Source organism: Dipodomys ordii, unplaced genomic scaffold, assembly GCF_000151885.1.
Source record: "Dipodomys ordii isolate 6190 unplaced genomic scaffold, Dord_2.0 Scaffold227, whole genome shotgun sequence".
Classification (NCBI taxonomy): Eukaryota; Metazoa; Chordata; class Mammalia; order Rodentia; family Heteromyidae; genus Dipodomys; species Dipodomys ordii.
This window is the reverse complement of record NW_012267443.1, coordinates 1,502,830-1,526,509: the sequence shown is the minus strand read 5'-3', so window position 1 is coordinate 1,526,509 and position 23,680 is coordinate 1,502,830. Positions and strand designations below refer to the sequence as shown.

The 23,680-nt window shown below is 36.5% G+C and overlaps 1 protein-coding gene across 1 annotated transcript; it reads right to left on the bottom strand.

Annotated features, from left to right (window-relative positions):
* Positions 1-6,962: 6,962 nt before the first annotated feature.
* On the bottom strand, positions 6,963-21,973 carry Pdk4 (pyruvate dehydrogenase kinase, isozyme 4). Its single transcript, XM_013035868.1, has 11 exons — positions 21,670-21,973; positions 20,364-20,505; positions 18,974-19,045; positions 17,773-17,957; positions 17,476-17,562; positions 16,969-17,046; positions 12,255-12,331; positions 10,027-10,125; positions 9,722-9,832; positions 9,306-9,419; positions 6,963-8,204 (listed from the first exon to the last, which is right to left on the bottom strand). Exons 1-11 carry the CDS (start codon positions 21,797-21,799, stop codon positions 8,061-8,063), a joined length of 1,239 nt encoding a protein of 412 aa, XP_012891322.1. The 5' UTR covers positions 21,800-21,973; the 3' UTR covers positions 6,963-8,060.
* Between the last annotated feature and the right edge of the window lie 1,707 nt (positions 21,974-23,680).

The following is a 23,680-nucleotide window of genomic DNA, read 5'->3' as shown; positions in this document are numbered from 1 at the left end:
ATTTACAACAATAATTAGATGTAACCATCCATGCTTCCTTTGCTGGAATTAAGTCAGGAGTCAGCCTGGTAAAGGAGTTAAGAAGTTTATGCATTTCTAAAAAGTTGTTAAAATAGCAAGGAAGATTATAATAGAGACCACATATGTTGCATTAGGTACAATGTATTTTCTGTTTGCTCTCTTCTAGAAAAAAACGTTACTGATCCTGAATCCAGACTACTCAGCACATTATGAAATATTTCATACAACTGAGCAATTAGTCGATAGTTTCTCCACTCTCCACCAATCCTATATTAAATCTTCCTATTCTGTTACTATTTCCAAGCCATTTACTATCTTCAAACCTCTGACCTTCTCATCTTCCCCTCCTTTCCTAAAGATAAACTTCTCAAGGATGTGATCTTCCCAAGAATATATACTATATAATCTACCCACAGCCCATACTATTCTTATCATAATAGAGGTTAAGTTTCCTGTAGCTAGGAAAAATCTAGGAATTGCACAATTCCTTGATCATGAAAATGGACAACCCATTAATGATCTATAGAGAAGAGGAACTCTGAGCTGCAAGTCTCTGGAGTTCTTCAAATCTGATCAGAAAGCATTACCTACATGCTGAGCCATCAGAAGCATGAGACTGCTAGGCCAGTCCTTGTGTCCACTGACTGACATGTAACAACTCTCTGAGGATTGAGGTACTTCACTTACTTGTTCAACAAGCAATCACCAAAGATTTCTAAATCTCACATGCACACAGGCAGCGGGAATACCATAAACTACAGAATGTCTATTCTTAAGCATAAAAACGAAGCATGTAAATATTGGTGCTTTAATATCTATACGTATTAAGATGATTCTACAAATAAATATAAGACTATGGGGGCAGGGACAAAGTATTTGTGGTCTGGTAGTAATGACGACATCAGCAGTCTTTGCTCTAAGCTCTGCCCCTTCTAAGGTGAAGCAGTGAGAGCCAGGTGACACATTATACTTGCTGGAATCCATATTATAAAGAATTCAAAGCAAATCTGTTTGTGTAAAAGAGGGAATGCTGCTGAGGCAGAGAAACTTTTGCCTTCTATTGTACACAAACTCTTGGAGACAGAATAAGTAGGATTCCATGTTCTCATAATTTAAAATGTAAATGAATGTCTACAGGCTAGGCACAAGCCAAGGTTTTTCTTTTTCTTTATCTTTTTTAGTATTCAATTTTTTTATTGTGAAAATACTGTACAGAGGGGTTACAATTACATGAGCAAGGTAATTGGTACATTTCTTATCAAGTATTGTTGCCTCCTCCTTTGTTTCCCCTTACCATCCCTTCCCACCTACCCCCACTTCCCCATGCCAAAGTTGTAAAGTTCATTTTTTAACATAATGTCTTGTACATCTCGTTGTTGCAGTGGGTCCACCTGTATTCCTATTTAAACAATTTGTTTTTTCTTTTTTAAAGTGTAACTCTTGGAATGCCTCCATGCCTAGAGTTCTCATCACCTCTTAACACATAAACACATAATTTCACAGTTATTGGGAAGATACAGGAACTGGTTTATTCAAGTACATATAAGTATGATGTTTGTTTTTTTACCTCCTTGATATTTGATTTAAAAACACTTCAAGAAAAAAAGAACACAGTTCAAGAATAGCCAGATGCTGGTGGCTCACACTTGTAGTCCTAGCTATTTGGGAGGTGGAGATCTGAATAGTTCAGTTCAAAGCCTGGTTATAAAAGTCTCTGAGACTCTTACCTCCAATGAATCACCAAAAGCTAGAAGTAAAACTCTGGCTCAAGTGGTAGAACTCTAGCCTTAAGCAAAAAGCTCAGGGACAGTACTCAGGCCCTGGATTTAAGCCTCTGGACTGTCAAAAACAAAGAAAAAAATGAACAAAACAGTTCAGAAGACAAAAAATAAGGCTAGGGAAAACAAATTTTAATCTAATAAGGGAATATTTATAGCCATTGAAAAATATAGTTGAAAAACTCATATTAATGGTTAAGAAATTGTTTATTCAAGTTCAACAGCAAATTTCATCCTTAAAATAAATTTACTGAAGTTAGTGCATGGTGAATGGAGATCCAAATGGAAACTATGTGGATAAGGTAAAAATTAGAATGACTTCTGTCTTTGTACAAAATGAAAGATATATTTTTAGTTACAAAGAACCATTATTAGATATTCTAAGGAAAACATTCCAACATGCCAGGATACTGTTTTCAAAGGCTTTCACAAAATAATGTCTTGTGTTTGTTTTTGTTATCATTTGGAGGTCTGTTTTCATGAGATGAAATATAATATTTAGTGGAAGAAAGACACTGCCAGGGAACAACTGAGGCCTAATTGTTTTTCTAATGACTTAAGATGCTTTTCATTCATTCCACAAACAATTACCGAGTGTGCTGTGGATAAGTGCTGTGTTAGATATCTACATGTTTGTTTCTAATGTTCAGTGTGCAGCCTTCTCAGTGTTCAGGCAAATGTAGCTTTGAGGTGCTCACAAAGAATCCAAAAGGAGTTAACAGATTAGGTAACACACAGATACCACCATCTACCTGGCTTTTGTTGATACAAAAGAGGGCAAGGTCTGGGTCTCATGTCTGCCTAAACAAACATCAGCAATGTCAAAGACCATTAAAAATCTAACTGCAGTCTGGCAATGGGATGCAATGGAGTAAATTCTGTATCTTCCATGCATTACATACTCACATTGCAGAACTTCTTATCAAAAGGAACATACATTATTTTTATTCCTATCAACTAATTAGTAAATATTTTAACATAAGGATCCATTCTCCAATATATCCATTATCTAATACTTATGTAGCATCTTTGATCAAATGTATAATATTTATATAATATATACTCTATGCCAAGTATGGGAAAATATTTACATATATTAAGTCATTTTAATTTTCACAGCAATCCTACAAAGAAGAGGTGATAACATTATCTGCATTTCACATATCAGAAAACAAGCAGGCTACATACTCTCCCGTTGCTGCTCAGTGGCAGAAACACGAAACTTAGGCAGAGTCCACATGGCTGACAGCTAATTTAGCACCGACCTAGTTTTTATTCAACAATCAGCATTATCAAAAGCTCTCTTTCATTATTTCAGTATCAAATTATCATTTATATACATTTTTGCATTCCATTTTGAAAATACATTGACAGAAAAACATATATCTTGTGGTTTTAGCCAGTGAGACAATTTTGATCATCTTGCCATTCTAGTAAATAACTCATGGATGCCACAAACAATACATCTAGACTTCCAGATTAATCTCCTCTTGCCCTAACTTTACTTTCCAGTGGTCTCCCCAGAAACTTTATTTAATGGTCCTACCATTTATCTATGTAAATGTCCTCTTTTCACCCAGATAGTAGCCTGATAGCACTTTTGCTTCACTATATAGACTGAACAAGAATTTCTATTGTTGACTTGTGCTGCTGTTAAAGTAATTTAACTTCTCGTGTGTGTGTGTGTGTGTGTGTGTGTGTGTGTATTCATGTACATATGCATACATATATATATGCACATATATACACACATATATATGTATATGTAATAGCTGTATATATGATAGCTGTGGTCTGTGTGAACATAAACATGAATCCCTTCAAGATGGACAAAAAATGCTGAGGATCAAAAAATAGTTAAGATGAGTTTCTTTGGCTTAAGCCTAATAAAATAAACTCTTTAAGAATTGTTTGGAGTTGGATGCATGGCTCAGTTGGTAGAGTGCTAGCCAATGAGCAAAAACATAAGGTACAGAAGTTGAGTCCCAGCTTCAGACCAAAAAAAAAGAAAAAGAAAAGAAAAGAATTGTCACATTGTTTTCCCAAATGACTAAAAAAGCATTAATCAAGATTTTATGTTTAGTTTTATAAAAAACAAGTTGTATTTCTGATTTTATGTCTCTCTATGATGTTTAATACCAACCTTGAGAATTACGTGGTACATTTTATAATGGTCCTGATCAAGTGAGAGGTTAGTTGAGATTAGGATGTCCAACATATGGAGGAAGGATTTAAGATGGGCCAAGAAGTTTAAGCAACATTTAGGAAAAAGAGAAGAGATGAAGGAAAATTTCAATAGAAGTAAATAATATTTCCTGGATGTTTAGAAGACATAATGCTGAGGACAGTTCTTTTAGAGAGAAATTATAAGGTTGGCTATTTAGGTTAGATGTTTAAGCAACTATAAATAATATATGAATAACAGCTTCTTACAAAGAAGCCAGTGATGGCTGGCTCCTGGATTTTCTTTTTTTTTTCTTTTTATGCTTGAGAACTGTAAAAACATCTCAAGAAAAGATAGTCTTCATTCCCATTAAGGAATTATAGTATATAGAATTAGAATAGTATCATAAACCAAGGTAAACAAGAGGAATAATATTCATGAAATCTAAAACACTACCTCATATGCTTGAGAAATTTCCTTAAAAACATTACTGTAACTATTGTGTTCAATCTCTTATGAAATATGTGGCAATAACTAATAGCTAAAGACAATTAGTAGGGAGTAATACTGAACAAAAATCAATTGGAAAGTAATTGGTGTTGAACTAGACTTTCAGATTTATGAAATATTGTGAAAGTTCTTGAATAATATTTCAAGTATAAAATCCTACAAATGCATGTATCATTATTTAACAATGAATTTCAATCTTCCTTTAATGTCAAGGGTGGAATAGTATTCCTCAGTCAGAAGTACAGTAATGTCTTCATGCATGTATTTATCCATGAATGATTATTGGGGGCTTAAATAACTGTTTGTAAATGATAAAAATATTAAAAAGTGGTAAGTTACAAAAGAGATCATGGTAAAATGTTAATGAAGACAGAACTCCACTGCTCTATGTAGTCATGGGAGAGATTCAGTGACTTCTTAAATGGACTCCTGTGCTTTTATTAAAGTCTCTCAACTCTTTAATCAAGACAGATGAGTGACTTTGTGGTTCCACATAGCTTTTGGTGTTGGCATAATCTAAATGCAAATGCAACTCCTGAAAGTGTAATGGAAGAATGAACAAACTATCAAATTCTGCTCTCTCTTTCTCTCTCTCTCCCTCTCCCTCATCTCCTTCCTCTCCTTCTACCTCTCCTTCTCTCTCTCTCTCTCCCCTCTCATTTGAACCCAGGATATCATGTTTTCCAGCTAATCACTCTATCTTTTGAGCTACACGTTCAGCCTTTTGTTTTGGTTTTGATTTTGAGATAGGTTTTCATTAACTTTGCCTGGACTCAACTCAGTCTTGTTAACTTAAAAATTAGTAGTTTTGGGGGTAAATATATTGATTACAGACAAAAAGATGCATGTGGAGATCATGGACAACAAAGTTTTATGCTTCTGGAAAAATGAAGGAAGGCTCTGAATGTGTGCCCATTGGACTTATTTCCCTTACTCTGATTTCTGTTCCTCCCTCCAAAAAGTTTTTGTTTTTTATATGTAGAGCCTTACTAGTGAGAACACTATGAAAATGGGTAAAGATTGTAATCTAAAGATGAAAAGGATTCAGTTAGTAAGGAAAGGTACTAAGGATAGCAAAATTGATGCATGCTACAACTGAATTTAGTAATTTCTATCCTATTTCTACCTTATTATTATACAGATATTTAATCCAAAAGTTATTTGCTACCACAAGTTACCTAAGTAATTATTGTGATATGCCCCCATATTTACACAAATATCACACAAAGTGGAACTTCAAATACACAATATAAGAACAGAGGTATAATATACAATACAAAAATAATTACTGAATAAACACACAGAGGTAAACACATTCTTATATTGTGTGTTAGCAAGAAATTTGCAAACACAAAAAGGAGAATCCAAAACTCCAAAACCTGCCATAAAGCACTTACCTTCTGATTAAAGTTGTTGTTCTGTTTAAAGTTGTTTTTTATATTGCATATCAGATGTAAATAAATTATAACAATATAGGGTGAGGAATCTCTTTAACTCAAAGTATTTATTGTAATTTGAGGGAAAAAACTTCAAAAGACCGCATCCACTATTATAATAAAAATATTTATTATAAAAATTATCATATCTCTGTACATTGGCTAAAGACAAAAAAAAACACAACTCATACATTAATAACTTAAGTAGGCCTGAGCATTCACCATGCATCTACTGGAATCCTAAGGGTCTTCCATAGATTCACAAATACCAGGGAAGGCCAGCTCTATTCAATTGACCAGTTAATGAAGTTGAGATACTAACATTATTTTCTCTAGTATTTTAGAGACAGTTTACCATGTTTGGGTAAATCAATATGTCAACTGCTTTGTCTTTGATAAATACAAGAATTTACATGCAGAAGTGTTTTTTCAATCTCCAATTTCAATAAAACTGAACCAATAAGTAACCTATTGCAAAGTGTTGTAAAATCAATAAATGCATGAATCAAAGTTCTGCCATCAAGAAAAGCCATTGTAAAGGACTTTGGATGACAAAATGGGAAATCCAAAACACACAGTTGAAGCTTTTAAGCACTATTGCACCAGGTTGACACAAAATCAAATACAAATATCAAGTTAAATGTATAGTACAGTACAGATTCTTTTACAGTGCAGAAAAAAATCCTAGTTTTTTTTCTTCCTACATGTCAGTTGAAACATTAATTTAACACAGCATAATTTATTATTTCACAAAGCCCATTTTCTGTAATAGTAATAGCCATTTAAGAAAGCCACAGTGCTCCAAAAGACATCAGTTCATTCTCTTGCCAATAAGTTCTTCATGAAAATACACATGATTCCTTGGGATAGTTTGTGGGGAAGTAGAAAGGTGCCTGCCTTCTGCTTCCATATCTTCCCATCTCCTTCTCTTTTATTCTTTCATTCCTTCTTTTCTAAGAGTAATCTGCATGAGTGACCAGTCAGTCTGCAACTTTCATCTTAATCCTCTCAAAATACTAGCAAATTACCACCTTGCTTTCTTTTTCTTTTTTCCCCATTCACTGGTGCTCGAAGCATAAATGCAGCCTGGCATGAGAACTTCTTACTTGGCCTATTTGTTTAAAAAAATACTCTAAGAAGTACTTTGAATTTTCATGTTCTTGAGCCATTTGAAACCCAGAAATTTATTAATGAACAAGTTTGTGTTGGAGTATACAGAATACAAGTAAATATATTAAAGTACATCTTCTCAAGCCTAGAAAATGTATGCTTTTCAGTTGCCATCCGTCAGGTTTAGAGAACAGCCCCTATGTAATGCATTAGATTCTCTGAGTACATGATTTCTTCCTTTAACACAAGTCTTCCCTATCTGCTACTTAATTTAGAAACAAGTTAGGGAAGACAGAGTTCTAAGCTCACTTTGGCAGTCTTTCCCTCACTCTAACCCAGTACACATTGAACAATTCCTCTGAGATTAGGCACCTGGCAATAAGCATTCAGTTATTGCTTGAAGCATGAACAGGAAAAGCAACTCATAAAAGAGCTGTACTGATCAGAAGAGGCTTTTTTCTGATATCTCACATTGGCCCCGATGCCTTGGTTGCAACTTTGAATAAGATGTTTTATTCATTCCCCCACATTCAAAGTGAACAATATTTTAGTCAGTATCTTTTCCTCCCCAGAGCCTATAAATATATGCGAAATGTATTTTTACATACATTTCTAATCATATGTGTAAACTAAACTCTAATCTTGGCATGGCAGGAAAATGCTGGTACCTTGACAACTGAGATTGGTTAAATCTCAATATATTTTGATGTCTAAAATATGAGCCTATTGCAGTTGCTAATTTCTGTCTTCATGTCTGCTCTCCTCCCCATGCTTGTTGGCAAAGAGATAGAAAGGAGACTTGACTACTTCAGGATTTAGAGTAACTCACAAACTATTCTATGCTACCAAACAAGGAGCAGGCCACACATATTTCCTGTAGTTCTGCTCTGTCTTCTCCTGCGTCATACATCTCAACTCCATTCCTCATTGGAACAACATTTTTGTTGTTTTCGTGGAATCAGGAGCTCACACAAAAAGATTCAAGAAGCAGCATTACCATAGGCCCACTTTGATCCCATAAAGTGTCCCCAGTGTCCCTCTTCACATGGCCACTTTTTCCTTTCCCAGGTTCTTTGGTTCCCTACTTGGGATACACCAGTCATCGGCCTCAGAACACATCTGATAATGTTTGAAAGCTGACTTGTTAAAGACAGGGAGTTTTTCCACAGACTCAGAAGATAAAGCCTGAAAGAAGGGGAAAATAATCACACCAAAGAAAGTATACAAACACATTCAGAAGTAAATATTGAATATTTAGCTATATTAATTTAATTGATTGGGTAGGAAATCCACACCAATGCCCACAATGCACTAGCTACTTAAAACAAAACTGAAACATAAATTTTGTCTCCATCCAGTAGGAGCAAAAATGGTACATGGGCAAACTTAAATTAGAGAATTGAATTTATGCTTGATATTTAAATATCACATTTGTTTGTATAGGCTGATATGGGTAAGAGCTGAATTGCAAAGTAATTTTTTTTCCTGTGAAAAATCTCTATCTAATTAAGTTTAGAGTCCTAATCTAATACCATTACTCTATTAAGAAAATCTTTCTCAGTAGTGTAAAGATTTTTTTTGCTAATTTCAGAAACAATTTCAGATATTCCAAGGACATTTGTCATTTAATTCCAATACACAAAGGAAAGCTTTTAAGTTTAATATTTAGTCACTACTATCTGTAAATATATTTGCAGTTGAAATAATTGGCAAATGATTAATAGAATCAGGACAGTTAGCAAACAGATCAAGGCCTTTTCTTTTTTTAGAAATAGAAACAAATCAAAACATGGGCCAAGTTTTAAAAGTTTAAACAGGAAATACTTGGCATCCCAATGACTATGAGCAGTCCAGTGTCCTTCCTCTGGGTTTCTAATAAGGTCACTTTAAGGTTTCAAATGTCTTGATAACGGTTATGTTATTTCATTTTTTAATGTTACCACATTATTAACATATTATCCACAAAATTAATACCACAATAGTTTATCTATTTTCAGAAATGCCAGGAGGATTTGCCTTAAAGTTCACAAGAGCATGTCCTTGCTCGAAAATTTTGGTAGCCTGCTTGTTGGTAAACAATTTTGCTTTACTTGCTGAAGGTAGCATGGCCTAGAGTTCTCTTTGGGCAGCAAGCATGTGTGTGCACACAGATAGAAAACAGAATGACTTCTGCTCATTGATTGCATTAACTTGGGTTGGGGAACTCATTGTGGGTCACAGCACTGAAAGCTGTAAAAGAAGACATTGTTTACAAAACATGATTTTTCTACTACATTCAAAGGGTACCTTTAAGTAGATGATTGCATCTGTTCCATATCCTGACAGAGAGTACAGATTCAGATCTCCTTGAAAGTACTTGGCATAGAGACGAGAAATTGGCAAGCCATAACCAAAACCAGCCTAAAAAGGAGAAGATGAGTCATTAATGAAGAAGAAGAAGTGATCATTACAACATAAAATGTAGGAAAGAAAGAAAGGTCATCCCTGGTACTGATTTCCTAGAACTTATATAAATATCTTCTGCTTCCAATTAGAAACCTTGGTGAATTACTTCACCCTATTTATTGTCTTTAATCATTTTTTCCTCATCTACCTCATACCTAATTAATTTGGTTTAATTTGCCTGAATATCTCCTTGTAATCCTTGCTGAACATTTAGCACTATCTGACTGGGATAAATTTAGCCATCTTATTGGTCTCACCAAAGGAGCATTCCGGGAATTATCCATGACAGGAGTTGGCGCTGTGGAATATGTGTAACTAAAGAGGCGATCAGTAATCCGCAGAGGAACACCACCTCCTCGGTCAGAAATCTGAAACAAGCAAGCCATCAGTCATCAGAGGTACATGTGGAAAACAAGATCTATATAAAACAAAATCTATCTAAAAATATCTTTCCTTCATTTTATATGATCTTGATCAATTGCTCAAAGCTGAGCATCTTATTAATACTGACCCCTTTTAGTTCACTCAAGAGAGAACCAAAAGAAAAATGGAGAATGGTTACCTTAATGGTAAGGTCTTCTTTCCCCAGGACGACAATCACCTCAATTGGTGTAAGGGAAGAACAATTTTCCTGGTGTTCAACTGTTGCCCTCATTGCATTCTAAAGAAAACAAACCCATAAGAAATTCAATGACAGAAGCCTGAAGAACCATAAATAACTTTTTTATGTTTAAAATAAAGGCAGCAAGAAGGTAATTCAAAGTTTCTATTTTTTTAAGTTAGTGGTAAAATGGCTCTGTAAATAGCCATTTATGAATGTGTCATGCAGGATGTATAATGAAAAATATTCATTTACTATGTAATATAGCTCCTGGGAGTAATGTCTAATGGAAAAACAGTTCTGCTAGCTGTCAAGTTCTTATTTGTAAGCTTAATTTAAATGTAGAAATTGGTTTTTATAGTCCATTTCCTAGCTCTCCCTTTTCTGTCTTTCCATTACATTTTACATCCAAGCAGCGAAGACTATTACATAACAAATGAACAGTGAATCATTGAACCAATTTATTGGCTTTTATAAAATTTGCTGTAAAAGGTTGTTCCTATTTAAAAGGACAGTCAATAATTCTAAATTAAATTTCAATTTGCATTTGATTATCATCTTAACTTTTACCAGTGACAGCAAAATAACTCTATGAGTTGAACAATTCAATTTAAAAATAAACCAAATCAATGAAAAAGTACAATTTGTTCTTTTAACACAGAATAAGCCAAGCTTTCTGTTTACTGGTTGCATGTCTTACTAATAAATTCTTGGGTATTTAATGTATTTTCCTCACTAGCTAGCTTATTAAGTTCTAGTCATTAGTTAAAGTGAAATTTTAAAAAGCTGAGATGTTTGTAGTTCAATCAATGTCACTACTAGAATAAATTAGGAAATAATACTTTCTGGAATTATGTTAGAATTAGAGGCAGATTTTACTTGTTTAGGATTTTTTTCCTTTCCAATCCAGAATACTCTTTGGAAGAATCATAATGCTTCACATATTTCCTAGTGGGTGTGTTTTATTTTGCTATTATTATTATTATTACTATTATCATTATTAGGGGTTTGGGAGTTAACTTCAAAGTTTTAGTAAAATTTTAGACCCCATAGAAGAATATTTAGCATCTGTTTATCCAAAACCAGAAACATGGGAATACCCTGAGAGTTTTGTCAGAAATTCAAATTCTCACAGTTACCCAGTCCAAATGTCTAGGCAGAGCTCATGCATCTGTGTCTTAACAAGTCCTGCTGATGATTCTAGTGCCCACTAAAATCTGAGGAGCCTTGTTTGTTAGGATTTTTAAGCAACATGTGGACTATGAGCTATAGCATGACAAGTTAGCTCATTAGAAAATCGGGGTCTAAGGCCTTAGGCTAGACATACTGCATCAGATTTTTCATTTTAATGAAGTTTCTGTATGCACTTTAATGGAGATCATTGAAGGAACTGACAGTCCTTCAAGCAAACTTTATGCTCTCTCACCACCTACAATGACTCTGGAATTTGGAGCTGGAACACCCTGTAGGTGTCAGGGTTACAAATCTCATTCACTGCAACATTCACCTTTTGACCATTCTAATGAATACATAAATGATTAGTACTTTGCTGGACACCTGGAAAAATAAAACATATCCTCTCAGCTCTAAGACATTAAAACATCACGAATTACATTGTAGCACCATGAATCATATTGTGGATTCTATTTTTTTTTTCCTGGTCTTGAACTCTGGGCCAAGAAGCTATGGCTGAGCTCCTTTTGTTCAAGGTTAGTACTCTACTACCACTTGAGCCACAGCACCACTTCTGATTTTTTTCTGTGATATAATTGGAGATAAGAATCTCACGGACTTTTCTGCCCAGGCTCACTTCAAGCCATGATCTCACCCACAGTAGAAGCTGGGATTATAGGCATGGGCCACTGGTTCCATTTGAGGATTCTTAAATATATGTTGATACTGTAGTGTTCTAGGTATACTTTTCAAATATTATCTGTGGTGCTAATTAGCTGTGTGCTACTTTTGATCAGGAGCAAAGAAGTTTTACTGGGAGAAGATACTGAAGCTTTTGTTTATTGGGGAGTGATAAATAAAAATACAACTAGTGAACACAATTTTCTTGGTGACACTGTGGTTTGAATTTGGGCTGACCTTGCATTTGCTATCAAATACTCCATGACTTGAGTCACACCCCTAACACTAGTGAGCACTTTTCAAAGATGTAATCAGAACAACTGTGGAAAACATACCTTGAAGAGTTCAAAGAGCATATGATGAAGGTGAGAAGGAACATAAACAATATGAATTGGCTGGCCTGGAAATTTTCCTAGAAAAGTAAACCCATTTAGAATCAGGAAACAATACTTTGCCACAAAAGTGAATTTCCCTATCTATTTGAGCAGTATTTTAGATTTCAACAGGTTTGGAAAAAATCCTTACTTTCCTCACCTGAAAATCCTGACCCAGAACTTTCATACCTCAATTGTAAAGATGACTGGCTTATTTCCAAAGTATTCCATTCTCTGCCTAGTGCTCCTAGGCTAATGTTTGCATTTTTCTACAACTCTATAAAGTTGAATGAGGTGTGAAACAATGATGATACAAATTAGGTTATAGGCATTACTTGCTTATACTTTGAATGAGTTTATACTAGACAATTTCAATTTAAGTCACATGCATGCTAAGTTAGAAAACAATAACTGTGCTAATAGAATAATATTAACTTTAGTACAAGCTATAATTTTTTATATTTTATGACACAATGAAATAACACATCTGATTTACTTCCTTGATTATTTTTCCTGATTTTTCTTCACCCCAACATTGTCTTATATGCTAAACAGATATAAAATTCCCCAGCAGCCTAGAGAAAAACAATGAAACAAAGACTTCTTGGTATTGTTTGACAAGAAAAATATAGCTATTCTTTGGTGTCCCAGGTCTTGGCAAAGTCTGAATCAGAAAACACAAAGTCTACGACAATCTCATCCTTATTTTATCAGGCAGTTCGGTTTATCTGCAAGTGTTATGCAATGCTGCTTATGTTTTGAGATATTTTTCAATCTTTCTTTGTGCTACTTTTAGTTCAATATTTATTTACCTTTTTATGTTCCAGTCTATGAGTTATGCTATACTTAATCTGAGCTACTTGATTTTAACTCTTGCCATTCAAAATAATTGTTTTTTTTGTATAAATGGTATTAGGATGAAATATTTAATTAGAGTGAAAACGAGAAATTGATTCCAATCTACCTATGTTCTTTATTTTGAGAAATAACATTTTTTGTCAATTGTAGGGTTTGAACTTAGGGCCTGAGTGTATCCCTGAGCTTTCTTGCACAAGGCTAGCACTCTTCCACTTTGAACCACAGCTCTTCCAGTTTTCTGGTGGTTAATTGGAGGTAGGAGTCTCACAGACTTCCGGGCCTGCGCTGATTTCAAACTGCAATTCTCAGATCTCATCCTCATGAGTAGCTAGGATTATGGACATGAGTCATTAGCACCTGGCAAGAAGCAGCAATCTTCTCAGGCAAAAGAAATAGGGCTTTGCAGAACCACGTGGTTATCTCAATAGACGCAGAAAAAGCATTTGACATGATCAAACACCCCTTTATGATGAAGGCTCTGGAAAAACTAGGAATCCATGGAACATCCTTCAATATTATAAAGGCTGTATATGACAAGCCTGCAGCCAGCATTATACTTAATGGTGAAAAACTAAAGCCATTTCCTCTTAACTCAGGAACAAGACAAGGATGTCCACTCTTCCCACTTCTCTTCAATCTAGTATTAGAATGCCTAGCTACAGCAATAAGACAAGATGCAAACATAATGGGGATCCAAACAGGGAAAGAAGAAATAAAACTCTCCTTCTTTGCAAATGACATGATCTTGTATTTAAAGAATCCAATGGATTCTACTCCCAAATTACTCAAGCTGATTCGAAACTTTGGCAAAGTAGCAGGGTATAAAATTAACCCTCAAAAATCAATGGCTTTTCTGAATGCCAAGAATGAGAAGAGCGTGGCTGAAATCAGGAAAGCAACTCCATTTGTAATAGCCCCACAAAAAATAAAATACCTAGGAATTAACTTAACTAAAGAACTGAAGGACCTCTATAATGAAAACTTTAAAAACCTGAAAAAGGAAATCAAATCAGAACTTAGGAAGTGGAAAAACCTCCATGCTCTTGGATTGGAAGGATCAACATGGTGAAAATGACAAGGCTATCTACAAATTCAGTGTGATATCTATCAATATTCCAACTTCATTCTTCAAGGACATAGAAGAAGCAATCCAAAAATTCATATGGAACAATAAAAGACCCCAAACAGCAACAATGATCCTTAACAGAAAGAATAGTGCTGGAGGAATATCAATACCAAATACCAAATGCTACTACAAAGCCATAGTAATCAAAACAGTTTGGTACTGGCACAAGAACAGACCTGAGGACCAATGGAATATAACTGAAGACCCAGAAATGAAAGCACAGACCTACAGCCATCTAATCTTTAATAAGGGGGCTAAAAAAATAGAATCGAAGAAAGACAGCCTCGTCAGAAATGGTGCTGGCAAAATTGGTTAAATACCTATAGAAAACTAAAGTTAGATCCTTATATATCACCCTGCACCAGAATCAACTCCAAATGGACTCAAAGTCAAAGCAGACACCCTGAAAACATTACAGGACAGAATAGGAGAAACCCTAGGCACAGGACGAAATTTTCTCAAGAGACCCAGAAACATAGCAAATCAAAGAAAGGTTGACAAATGGGACTGCATGAAGCTGCAGAGCTTTTGCATGGCAAAGGACATAGCTAGCAAGATCAGTAGAAAGCCCACAGATTGAGAGATGATCTTTACTAGCCATACAATGGCTACAATGGACAAGGGTCTCATATCTAAAATATACTTGGAACTCAAAAAATTAAATCCCCCAATAATAAATCCTCAAAGAAACAGCTGCCCAATAAATAAGTGGGCTAAAGACTGAAAGAGAAACTTCTCTGAAGAGGAAAGAAGAATAGCCAATAGACACATGAAGAAATGCTCAACCTCTCTAGCCATAAAAGAAATATAAATCAAAACAGCATTGAGATACCACCTCACTCCAGTTAGAAGGGCTATAATCAAGAATTCTAATAACAACAGATGCTGGAGGGGATGTGGCCAGAAGGGAACCTTAAAGCATTGGTGGTGGGAGTGTAAACTTGTTCAACCACTTTGGAAAGCAGTATGGAGTTTCCTCAAAAGACTCCACATAGAGCTCCCCTATGACCCAGCAACCCCACTCTAGTATATTTACCCAAATGATCACAAACAAGACCATACTAAAGCTACCAGCACAACTATGTTTATTGCAGCATTATTTACCATAGCTAAGATATGGAAGCAACCCAGATGCCCCTCAGTAGATGAATGGATCAAGAAAATGTGGTCTATATATATATATATGTATGTATGTATGTATGTATATATGTAATAAAATTCTATGCCTCCATCAGAAAGAATGACATTGCCTCATTTGTTAGGAAATGGAAAGACTTGGAAAAAATTTATATTAAGTGAAGTAAGCCAGGCCCAAAGAAACATAGGTCCTATGTTTTCCCTTATTTGCAATAACTAGTATATATCTGGGACAAGCAGAAAAGGTCAAAAGCTATGTACATATGACCAGATAAGATGATATTAAGTGAAATGAACCCAAGATAGGGACACAAGTGTTTTTTTCTTTCCTGCTATTGTCCCTAACTTATTTGTCCCTCATGTATTTATAATGTACCATGATTTTTTGTTTCTTTGTATATTCCTCCCACATGGTATAACCCCTGTTTTCCCTGTATTTGATGTTGGTGCCATGTATCTTGTATATGCATTTCTCTAACTTGGGGAGAGGAAGGGAAAAAACAAAATGCTTAAATAGGGATACAGGTTGACCCATTGTAACAATGAGATGTACAAGATACTCTGTTGAAAAACAAATTTAGGTGGGGAGGTGGGGGGAGTATAGCTGTGGAGGTGGGAGGGAAGGGATAGTAAGTAACAATGCTTGATAGGAAATATACTCATTACCTTGCTCATGTAACTGTAACCCCTCTGTACAGTATTTTTACAATAAAAAAACACATTTAAAAAAGAAATAAGACTTTGCATACATCAGGTGATCATTTCAATGTGGGAAGACTTTGTCCCATGAGATACCCTGGAAATGAAGTTCTTAAAGTATGTTCTGCTCCCAAACAATAGTATATGCTGGTAGCATAATTTTTGAATTTAAGAACTTTTATTAAAAAAATTTAAGAACATTTAACATAAGATCTACCATAGACAAATTTTAAGTGAACAATACAATATTGTTCAGGATAGGTACTCTGCTGTACAGCTGATCTCTAGAATTGATTCATCTTGGATGACTAAGGTTTTATACCTGTTAAATACTGACTTCCCACTTCTTCCTCCCCTCAGCCTCTGGCAAGCACTCTTCTACTCACTGTTTTCTTGATAACTACTTTGAATATTTCATTTAAGTGGAACCCTGCAATATGGGTCTTTATGTGACTAGTTTAATGTATTTCTGTTTAATTAATGTATTTCTGTTTCCAAGTCTTATGGATAATCCCTTTAGGAAGATAGCTAGTGGTTCTCCTTACTGCTGGTTTCCTTTTCCTTCAAATTTTATAGCAGCAATTTCTCCTTGATATATTGTAAATCAGGTACTGCTTTTAATTTAAAATTACTTGTTCAAGCTGATCAACCATCATTATGGACTGAATATACACAATCAAAACTTGCATACCTATAAAGGATCCTTAGCCTTAAAACCTTTTATGCAAACACTAGGCAATTTCAGAAGAGAGAGAAAAAAAAGAACTCCAAAGATGCTTTGTGTTATATCAAGTAATTATACTGGCAGAATGCTGAGTTTTTGATAAGTTAAAACATATTTTATTTATAGCTTACCATTCACTTGCGTGAGCTTTAATTCAGGAGATGTTAAATAATACTGATCGCAGAGCATCTTTGAGCACTCAAAGGCATCTAGAATAGATTTTTCATAACAGTGAAATGAATTTACACCAACCATAGTTCTCAAGTGATCTCATTGTATATATTATTCTTAATCTAAAATATTCCCTAGAGTATGGGTTTGTGTCGATGAAAAAAGTCTTTTAAATATTTTATTGAAGAATAATATTTCAGTGAGGTTGTAGCAATAGAAATGCACGTGTTTCAGCGATCAAATGCAGCACATGAGAATATGGCACATGAGCTATTCACGTTTAAATTTTTTATAATAATACACATGAATGTTTATACTTTTGACTCTTGAAAGCAAAAGACTTTGATGGCAATATTTATAAAGTATAGACAGAACACCCTGAACACAAATCCATTCATAGAGTCACTTCAATTACAGACACATCAATCATTTGTATAAATTTTCAATAAGGAAAATGTAGACATTACCTTGAATAACTGCCACCACATCACAGTTTGGATCAATGCTTCCAATATGGCTTGGGTTTCCTGTTTTTGAGTCACTGAATATCAGAACTATTGAAAAATGAAAAAGAAAAAAGAAGCTTGTTATAAAAGTATGCATAATGATTAGAACCATCACCAACAACAACTGTGACCCATTGAAAATTAGAACTGTTTACAGTTCCATAACCCTTTCTATATACAATTCCATGTATAAGTCCTACTAAAAACTTATAGTAGGGCCTATACCTGCATCCATGTCAATATGAAGTGCGCACTTACTGTGCTGGTTCATCAGCATTCGAGTAGAAATACGGTTCATGTAAAAGCGATCCAAAAAGTACTGAAGGTTTTGATTGGTGTTTGGGTCCACTGTGCAGGTGTCTTTATACTCTATGATTCCTTGGGCCATTGTAGGAACTACATTATGATGCCTGTTTCGAACTTTGATGAGAGTGTCTGCAAAGCTAAATTATTTTCACAGTTAGTGAAACTTAAGTAAGTTTTGCCCAATTTTCTATCTTAGATTGCTTCAAGTTCTTTTTGTGGCAAGCATCTAAACAGATCAGATGATAAAATGGAAGCATGAAGCTTTGCTAAAGTTTCTCAGTGCACATTCTGCTATTGTGGGAGAGATAATTTCATTTTAAAAAGTTTTTGTTTTAAGTTACATATAAAACTACTTGTTCTAGGACTGGTGCAGCCATCATAAATATTCATGAGGCCTTTTCTTTAAAAATAATTAAAATCAAAAGTAATTCTAGAATGTTGTCATTTTTTTAAAAAGCTTGAAATTGTCAGATTTAAGGAAGATCCTGAGTTAGATACTTATAAATTGCCAAGTATTCTGAAAGTATGTAATCTTCAATGACATAGAAAGCTATCAAAATTAAGTCAAAGTAAATACTCCTGTAAATCTAATCATTGGGTTAAATTTGCAGTAAAAATAAATTTCTTGAAAGAAAACAAGTCCCCTGTATTTGTTCATAATAAGTATCTATTTCCAAAGCTGTATTTTTCTCTTCTAAAAATGAAACAAGCCAAACTTTGATATCTGTAAGGAGATAAGAATGTATTATTCAGGGTTGGCACTACTTTACTTCAAATCTAGCAGTACTTAGTGTAAAGTCCGCTCTGGGAAGGCAGGGCAGGCTCCTTCCTTCTCTTGGCTAAGTTTCTGCCCAGTACCTGTGTCACCAAGGTAACTGGCACACCTGGAGGTTACATCCTGGGCCGCCTGGGGTTATGCCTCCTTCTGACTGAGGTGGAGGGGTAAGGGGGGAGGGTCTCAGGCCCTGAAGTCACATCTGCATGGGCTGGGGGGAGGGGTGCAAGCAAGCAGTTTGCTAAAATAAAGTTCTCTTCCTGCCTGAATACTGCGTGGTGTTCTCTTTATCAGCTATCTAGTTAAACCTACCTATCTAATTACCTAACACCTAGGTATATGTAGAAATAGCCAAGGTTTTAAACACGTAGAACTTACTCTGATAAAACTTTCTGGTCATCTGGGCTTTTCTCCTGGAATTCTACTAAATCCATCAAGCTTTGGATATACCTGCAAAGTGACAAATAGTAATTAGATGCAATGTCTGAAAATAAAATGCTTTTTCAAATAATTTTAAAAGGAGAAGATAGGTGCTGGTGGCTCACACCTGTACTCCTAGCTACTCAGGAGCTGAGATCTAAAGATCTAGGTTTAAAACCAACCCTGGTCAGGAAGTCTCTGAGACTCTTATCTCCAATTAACATAAAACTGGAAGTGGAGCTGTGGCTCAAAGTATTGGAAGGCTAGTCTTGATTCAAAGATCTAAGGGACAGCACCAGAGCCTGAGTTCAAGCTCCATGACCCCCACAAAAAAGAAGTGAATATTACATTTCAAACTAAAACTTTCTTTCATAATATTTGGAAAATAGTATGTTAAAATGTTAAGTTTTTCTTAGCCCTCAATTTTCTAACTTAAAATTTAATCATTTTTAAACTCTCCCAGGACTGTGGTGATTTTCTTTACCATTTTGTGTTTTCATTTCTTCTAGAAAAGTTACTTTGAAATTGCTTTTAAAGAGAGTTGCTATTTTTCCCTTGCTCTATTTATCTATAGAACAGGAGGAGTCTTGAGAGTGGAATTGAGTTTTGAATATTAAAAATGTTTCAGATTGCAATCATGTTGAATCAGTGAACAGAAATCTGTGTAGTCAATAGGTTTTAGAAAAGTTCTAGTCCATGTCTGCGACAGTACACGTTTCTCTGTTCACTGAAAATTGCCTCCTTGGAGTGATTACCTACTGTATTTTAGGTATCAGTACCTTTATTTTTAAGATGAGATTATAGCTATCACTTTCTAAGTGCTAGTTATATGCCTGGTACTACTGTAAATTTTAATGGGTTTTCCTATTTTCTTGAACTCAAAGATCAAGAGGCATAAACTTCATTCTCAGTAATAAGTGAGAGAGCAGCAGAGCCAGGATTTGAATCCAGAACTCATTTGATAGTCACTCTTAAGTATCAAAGCTTAATCCCTCTGCACTTAAGCTACGTAGTAGTAATATGAATTGATTTTAAGTTCAAGATTTATTTGAAAGTACATCAAACTCTATTATTATGTAAAGTACAAACTTATATTTCAAGTTTTCTTTGTAACTTAACATTATATTGTAAAGAAATCTACTTTTACAGAATATATAAAATATCTATTTTATAGCTTTATAACTGCCATATGATAAATTACCCTAAATTAATTTAAAAATGATTTGCAACTTTGAAAAGTACTGTTCAGACCACCTGTTTTCCAATTATGATATTTACATAACGTAAGAAACCACTCTCAGGTAACCATTTTATAACTAGAGAGATTTCAAAATGGTGCATTACTTACCAGCTTTTGACCAACTGCACTGAAGAAGTATTTAATAATCGGTTAGGAAGAATATCAATTTCCTTCAGAATATTGGCTAGCCTCACAGGTAACTCTTGTCTCAAAAATGCAAAAGAAGTTCTTTCACATGCATTTTCTGAACCTATAATAAATGAAATTCTTTCAGTTTTTGTCAAAAAGTATATCCAAATCATACACTTGAAAATCTTTATCAAATTTTGAACACATAAGGTATAAAATTATATTTCTCAGTTCAATCACTACTAAAGAGTTCAGAAGCAGGTAGATTCCCTCGCATAATTCTCTCCCTTCCTTCCTTTCCCTTTTCCTTCCTTCCTTCCTTCCTTCCTTCCTTCCTTCCTTCCTTCCTTCCTTCCTTCTTCCCTCCCTTCCTCCCTCCCTCCCTCCCTTTTATTCTTCTTTACTTTTAAAGGGATATAAAAGAATTATTGATTTCAGAATAGAAAAAGTATTAATTATTTTTCTTTTCTGTCTTTTTCTTCTTCTTCTTTTTCCCCAGAAGTCACCCTCAAGATATCAGAACCCCCCATGGTCCTTTACTGAAAACAAAGGGCAGAGTCAGTCACACAATATCAACAATATGATATACTTACCGAGTCTACACATGAAATACGGAGTAGGGATGGGGTGAAGGATGTAGAGTGGAAGTTTTGAGGTTTCCAGACTACTGATAAACAACACCACTTTCCAAGTTTCCTGAGAACATTACTACAACCACTCTGTAAATATTTTTGGCAGTAAGCTAAATATATGGAAAACTAAAATGGTAAAAAGCCAAAGGGGGGCCGGGGGAACGCCTGGAGTGCCAACAGATAAATGCTGTGTGTGGAGGCCTAGAGGCCTAGAGGCTGACTAAGGGCTAAAATCGACTGATCTGAGTCCATTTTTATCACATTAGGAATCTTTCCCCAAGAATGACTACGTTGTGAAGGAATGGAAAACGTCTCTAGTGCGTTGTTAAATAAATGGTGTCTGAAAGCAAAATATATTTTGGCTCCAAGATCCAGGCAGACAGAGTATGGTGAACGCAAACCATCCAGTATCAACAGGTGGCAAGTGATTTGGAGTCACAAATTGTCAGGAAAGAAGTAAAACAAAGCAAAACCTCCCCCAAAGCAAGGTGTTCAGGCGTGGAAAGCTCCACGCTGAGCCTTGAGGGAATCAGTCAAGTGACCCCAAGTTGTTTGAGCCAGGACCCCCAGCCCTTCCCCGATCCCCGGGTAGAGTTAGCGCAGCTTCCCCCCAGCCCCAGAGCCACCCGCCCGAGCCCCACGTCGGCTCTCACCGAAGTCCAGCAGCTGCTTGATGGACAGCGGGGACGGGCTGTAGCGCGAGAACCGCTCGACCTCCAGGGGTACCAGGCCCGCGCTGCTCAGAGAGCTCGCGCTGCGCATCACAAAACGGGCCGCCTTCATCTCGCTGCCTGCCGGGCCTGGCGCGAGCAGCGGCTGGGCTCTGGAGCCGGCTTGAGCGCAGAAGGCCGGTGGCAGCAGAACTTGGGGCTGAGGAGCAGGCGCGGTGCGTCCCGGGGCAATAACAGGTGCGGACTCAAGGCTGAGGGGCGGGGGGGCGGGGGTACCGGCACTGGGTCCGAGGTGCACTGGCTGGAGACTCTGGTCTGCCCACCACTTGCTCCCTTTTATTTCGGTGGCTGCTCCTCCCCGCCCCCTCCACCCCCTTCTCCCCTCCCCCGTCCCCCAGCCGGAGACACGTCCTGAACTTGGGGCCAAGCCAATCAGCTCAGAGAAAGAACTTTCGGCTCCGCCCCCTGGCCAGGGTCACCGCGGGGGCCGGGCACCGTGACCACAGTCAGTCGCCTGCTACTTTTGCTCCGAGCACGTAAGGAACAAAGGATGGGAAAAAAGGGCAGAGAGGAGGCAGCTGGGGCGGCCCTGGGCTCTAGACCGGCGTCCTGGGACCGGGCAGCTCGCCGCGTGGGCTGCGGCGGGCGCAGACTCGTCCTTGTTTACAAGGCTGAGGCTGTCTCAATGTCACGCATTCCTGACTGGAAACTGTTTCCAAGAACCGCGGCTGGGGAGAGCTCATTGGTGCTTGCCGGGAGCGGGACTTTTACAGCATTCAATCCGCTGCCTCGCAAAGTTTGAGCTTCCCTGCCATTGGATCATGAGAGGAACCAATAATTTAGGCGGGCTGAGGACGTGTTTTGGGGGGGTTGGTGGTGGTGCAGGGACCGCTTGCATATTGGTTAATATCTATATAAAATGATCAAATATAGGCAGGTGTCCTAGCAAATGATTTCTGGGGCCTTATGCAATGCAAGGACCCGTGATCCCCACCCTGAAAGGTCCCTTTGTGTGTTCCTCCAGCTGCAAACAGCACACCTCAGGAACTGGACGTTCCTTTTGTTTTGACTTTAGGATCTGGGGCTGCCAAAAGGCATTTCCTCCTGTGGTGAAAAGACCATCCATTTGTTTCTCTCCAGTAACTCTATTAATAGAGTTCTCGCTCTTAATTGAAAGTGAAGTAAAAAAGAGGGACTAATTTGTCTGTTTCACCCACCCTCTTTTTTCTCCCATCAGATAATTCATGCCCTCTATTCATCTATCTGCATAAAATTCCCTTTCCCCAAATCTTCTTCTGAAGAATTCTAGTCGTCAATTGTTCCCCACTCCATCATTTAAACCAAAATGTCTTCGTTGCTCGGTCTCCTTCCAAATATGACCTTTGCTACTGACAGAATTATAGGATAGTGTACTGATTTAATGTCATACTGTCTGCTTTTGATACTACTTTTTCTGAAAGCTATCAGGTCAGGCACTGCGTCCAACACATCTTCATGATTCCCACCTTGCCTGGTCACTTACTTGGTATTTATTTAACTAATGGCAGTTGAAACATATTATCCTCTCATCCTAAACTTCCCCATCCCTACAATCTAAATAGACTAAATAATGAAGCCAGTGTTATAGAAGGCTGACAATGCAAGAAGTTAGTTACAAACACAATCTAATGATGGGGGAGGGGTGGTATTCTGGAACTCACGATGTCACTCTTTGTCTTCTCATTCACTCACTGGACTGGATTTACCATTTCTATCTTTAGTGCAAACTCACCTGAGAGCTGAACTCAGTCCGTTGAGTCACTTACTTACCGTATGTTGTTGTTGGGTGATTAAAGGTCAGGTGGAGTCATATGATATTCACAGATGACTGAAGGCAAAATGTGAGGTCACCAAAATGTTGTCATCATATAATTTCATTCAATAATACTCACTTGGTTACTCTCACAGTTCGTTGTCTTTCTTCTGTCACTTCTGTGACAGAAATGTTATAATT

Coding starts and splice junctions, on each gene's coding strand:
- Pdk4 (XM_013035868.1), bottom strand. CDS start 21,799: ATGAAGGCGGCCCGTTTTGTGATGCGCAGCGCGAGCTCTCTGAGCAGC. Junction 20,506..21,669: donor CAAGCAGCTGCTGGACTTCG/GTGAGAGCCGAC, acceptor CATTTATTATAG/GTTCAGAAAATGCATGTGAA. Junction 17,047..17,475: donor TGTGGTGGCAGTTATTCAAG/GTAATGTCTACA, acceptor AATCTATTCTAG/ATGCCTTTGAGTGCTCAAAG.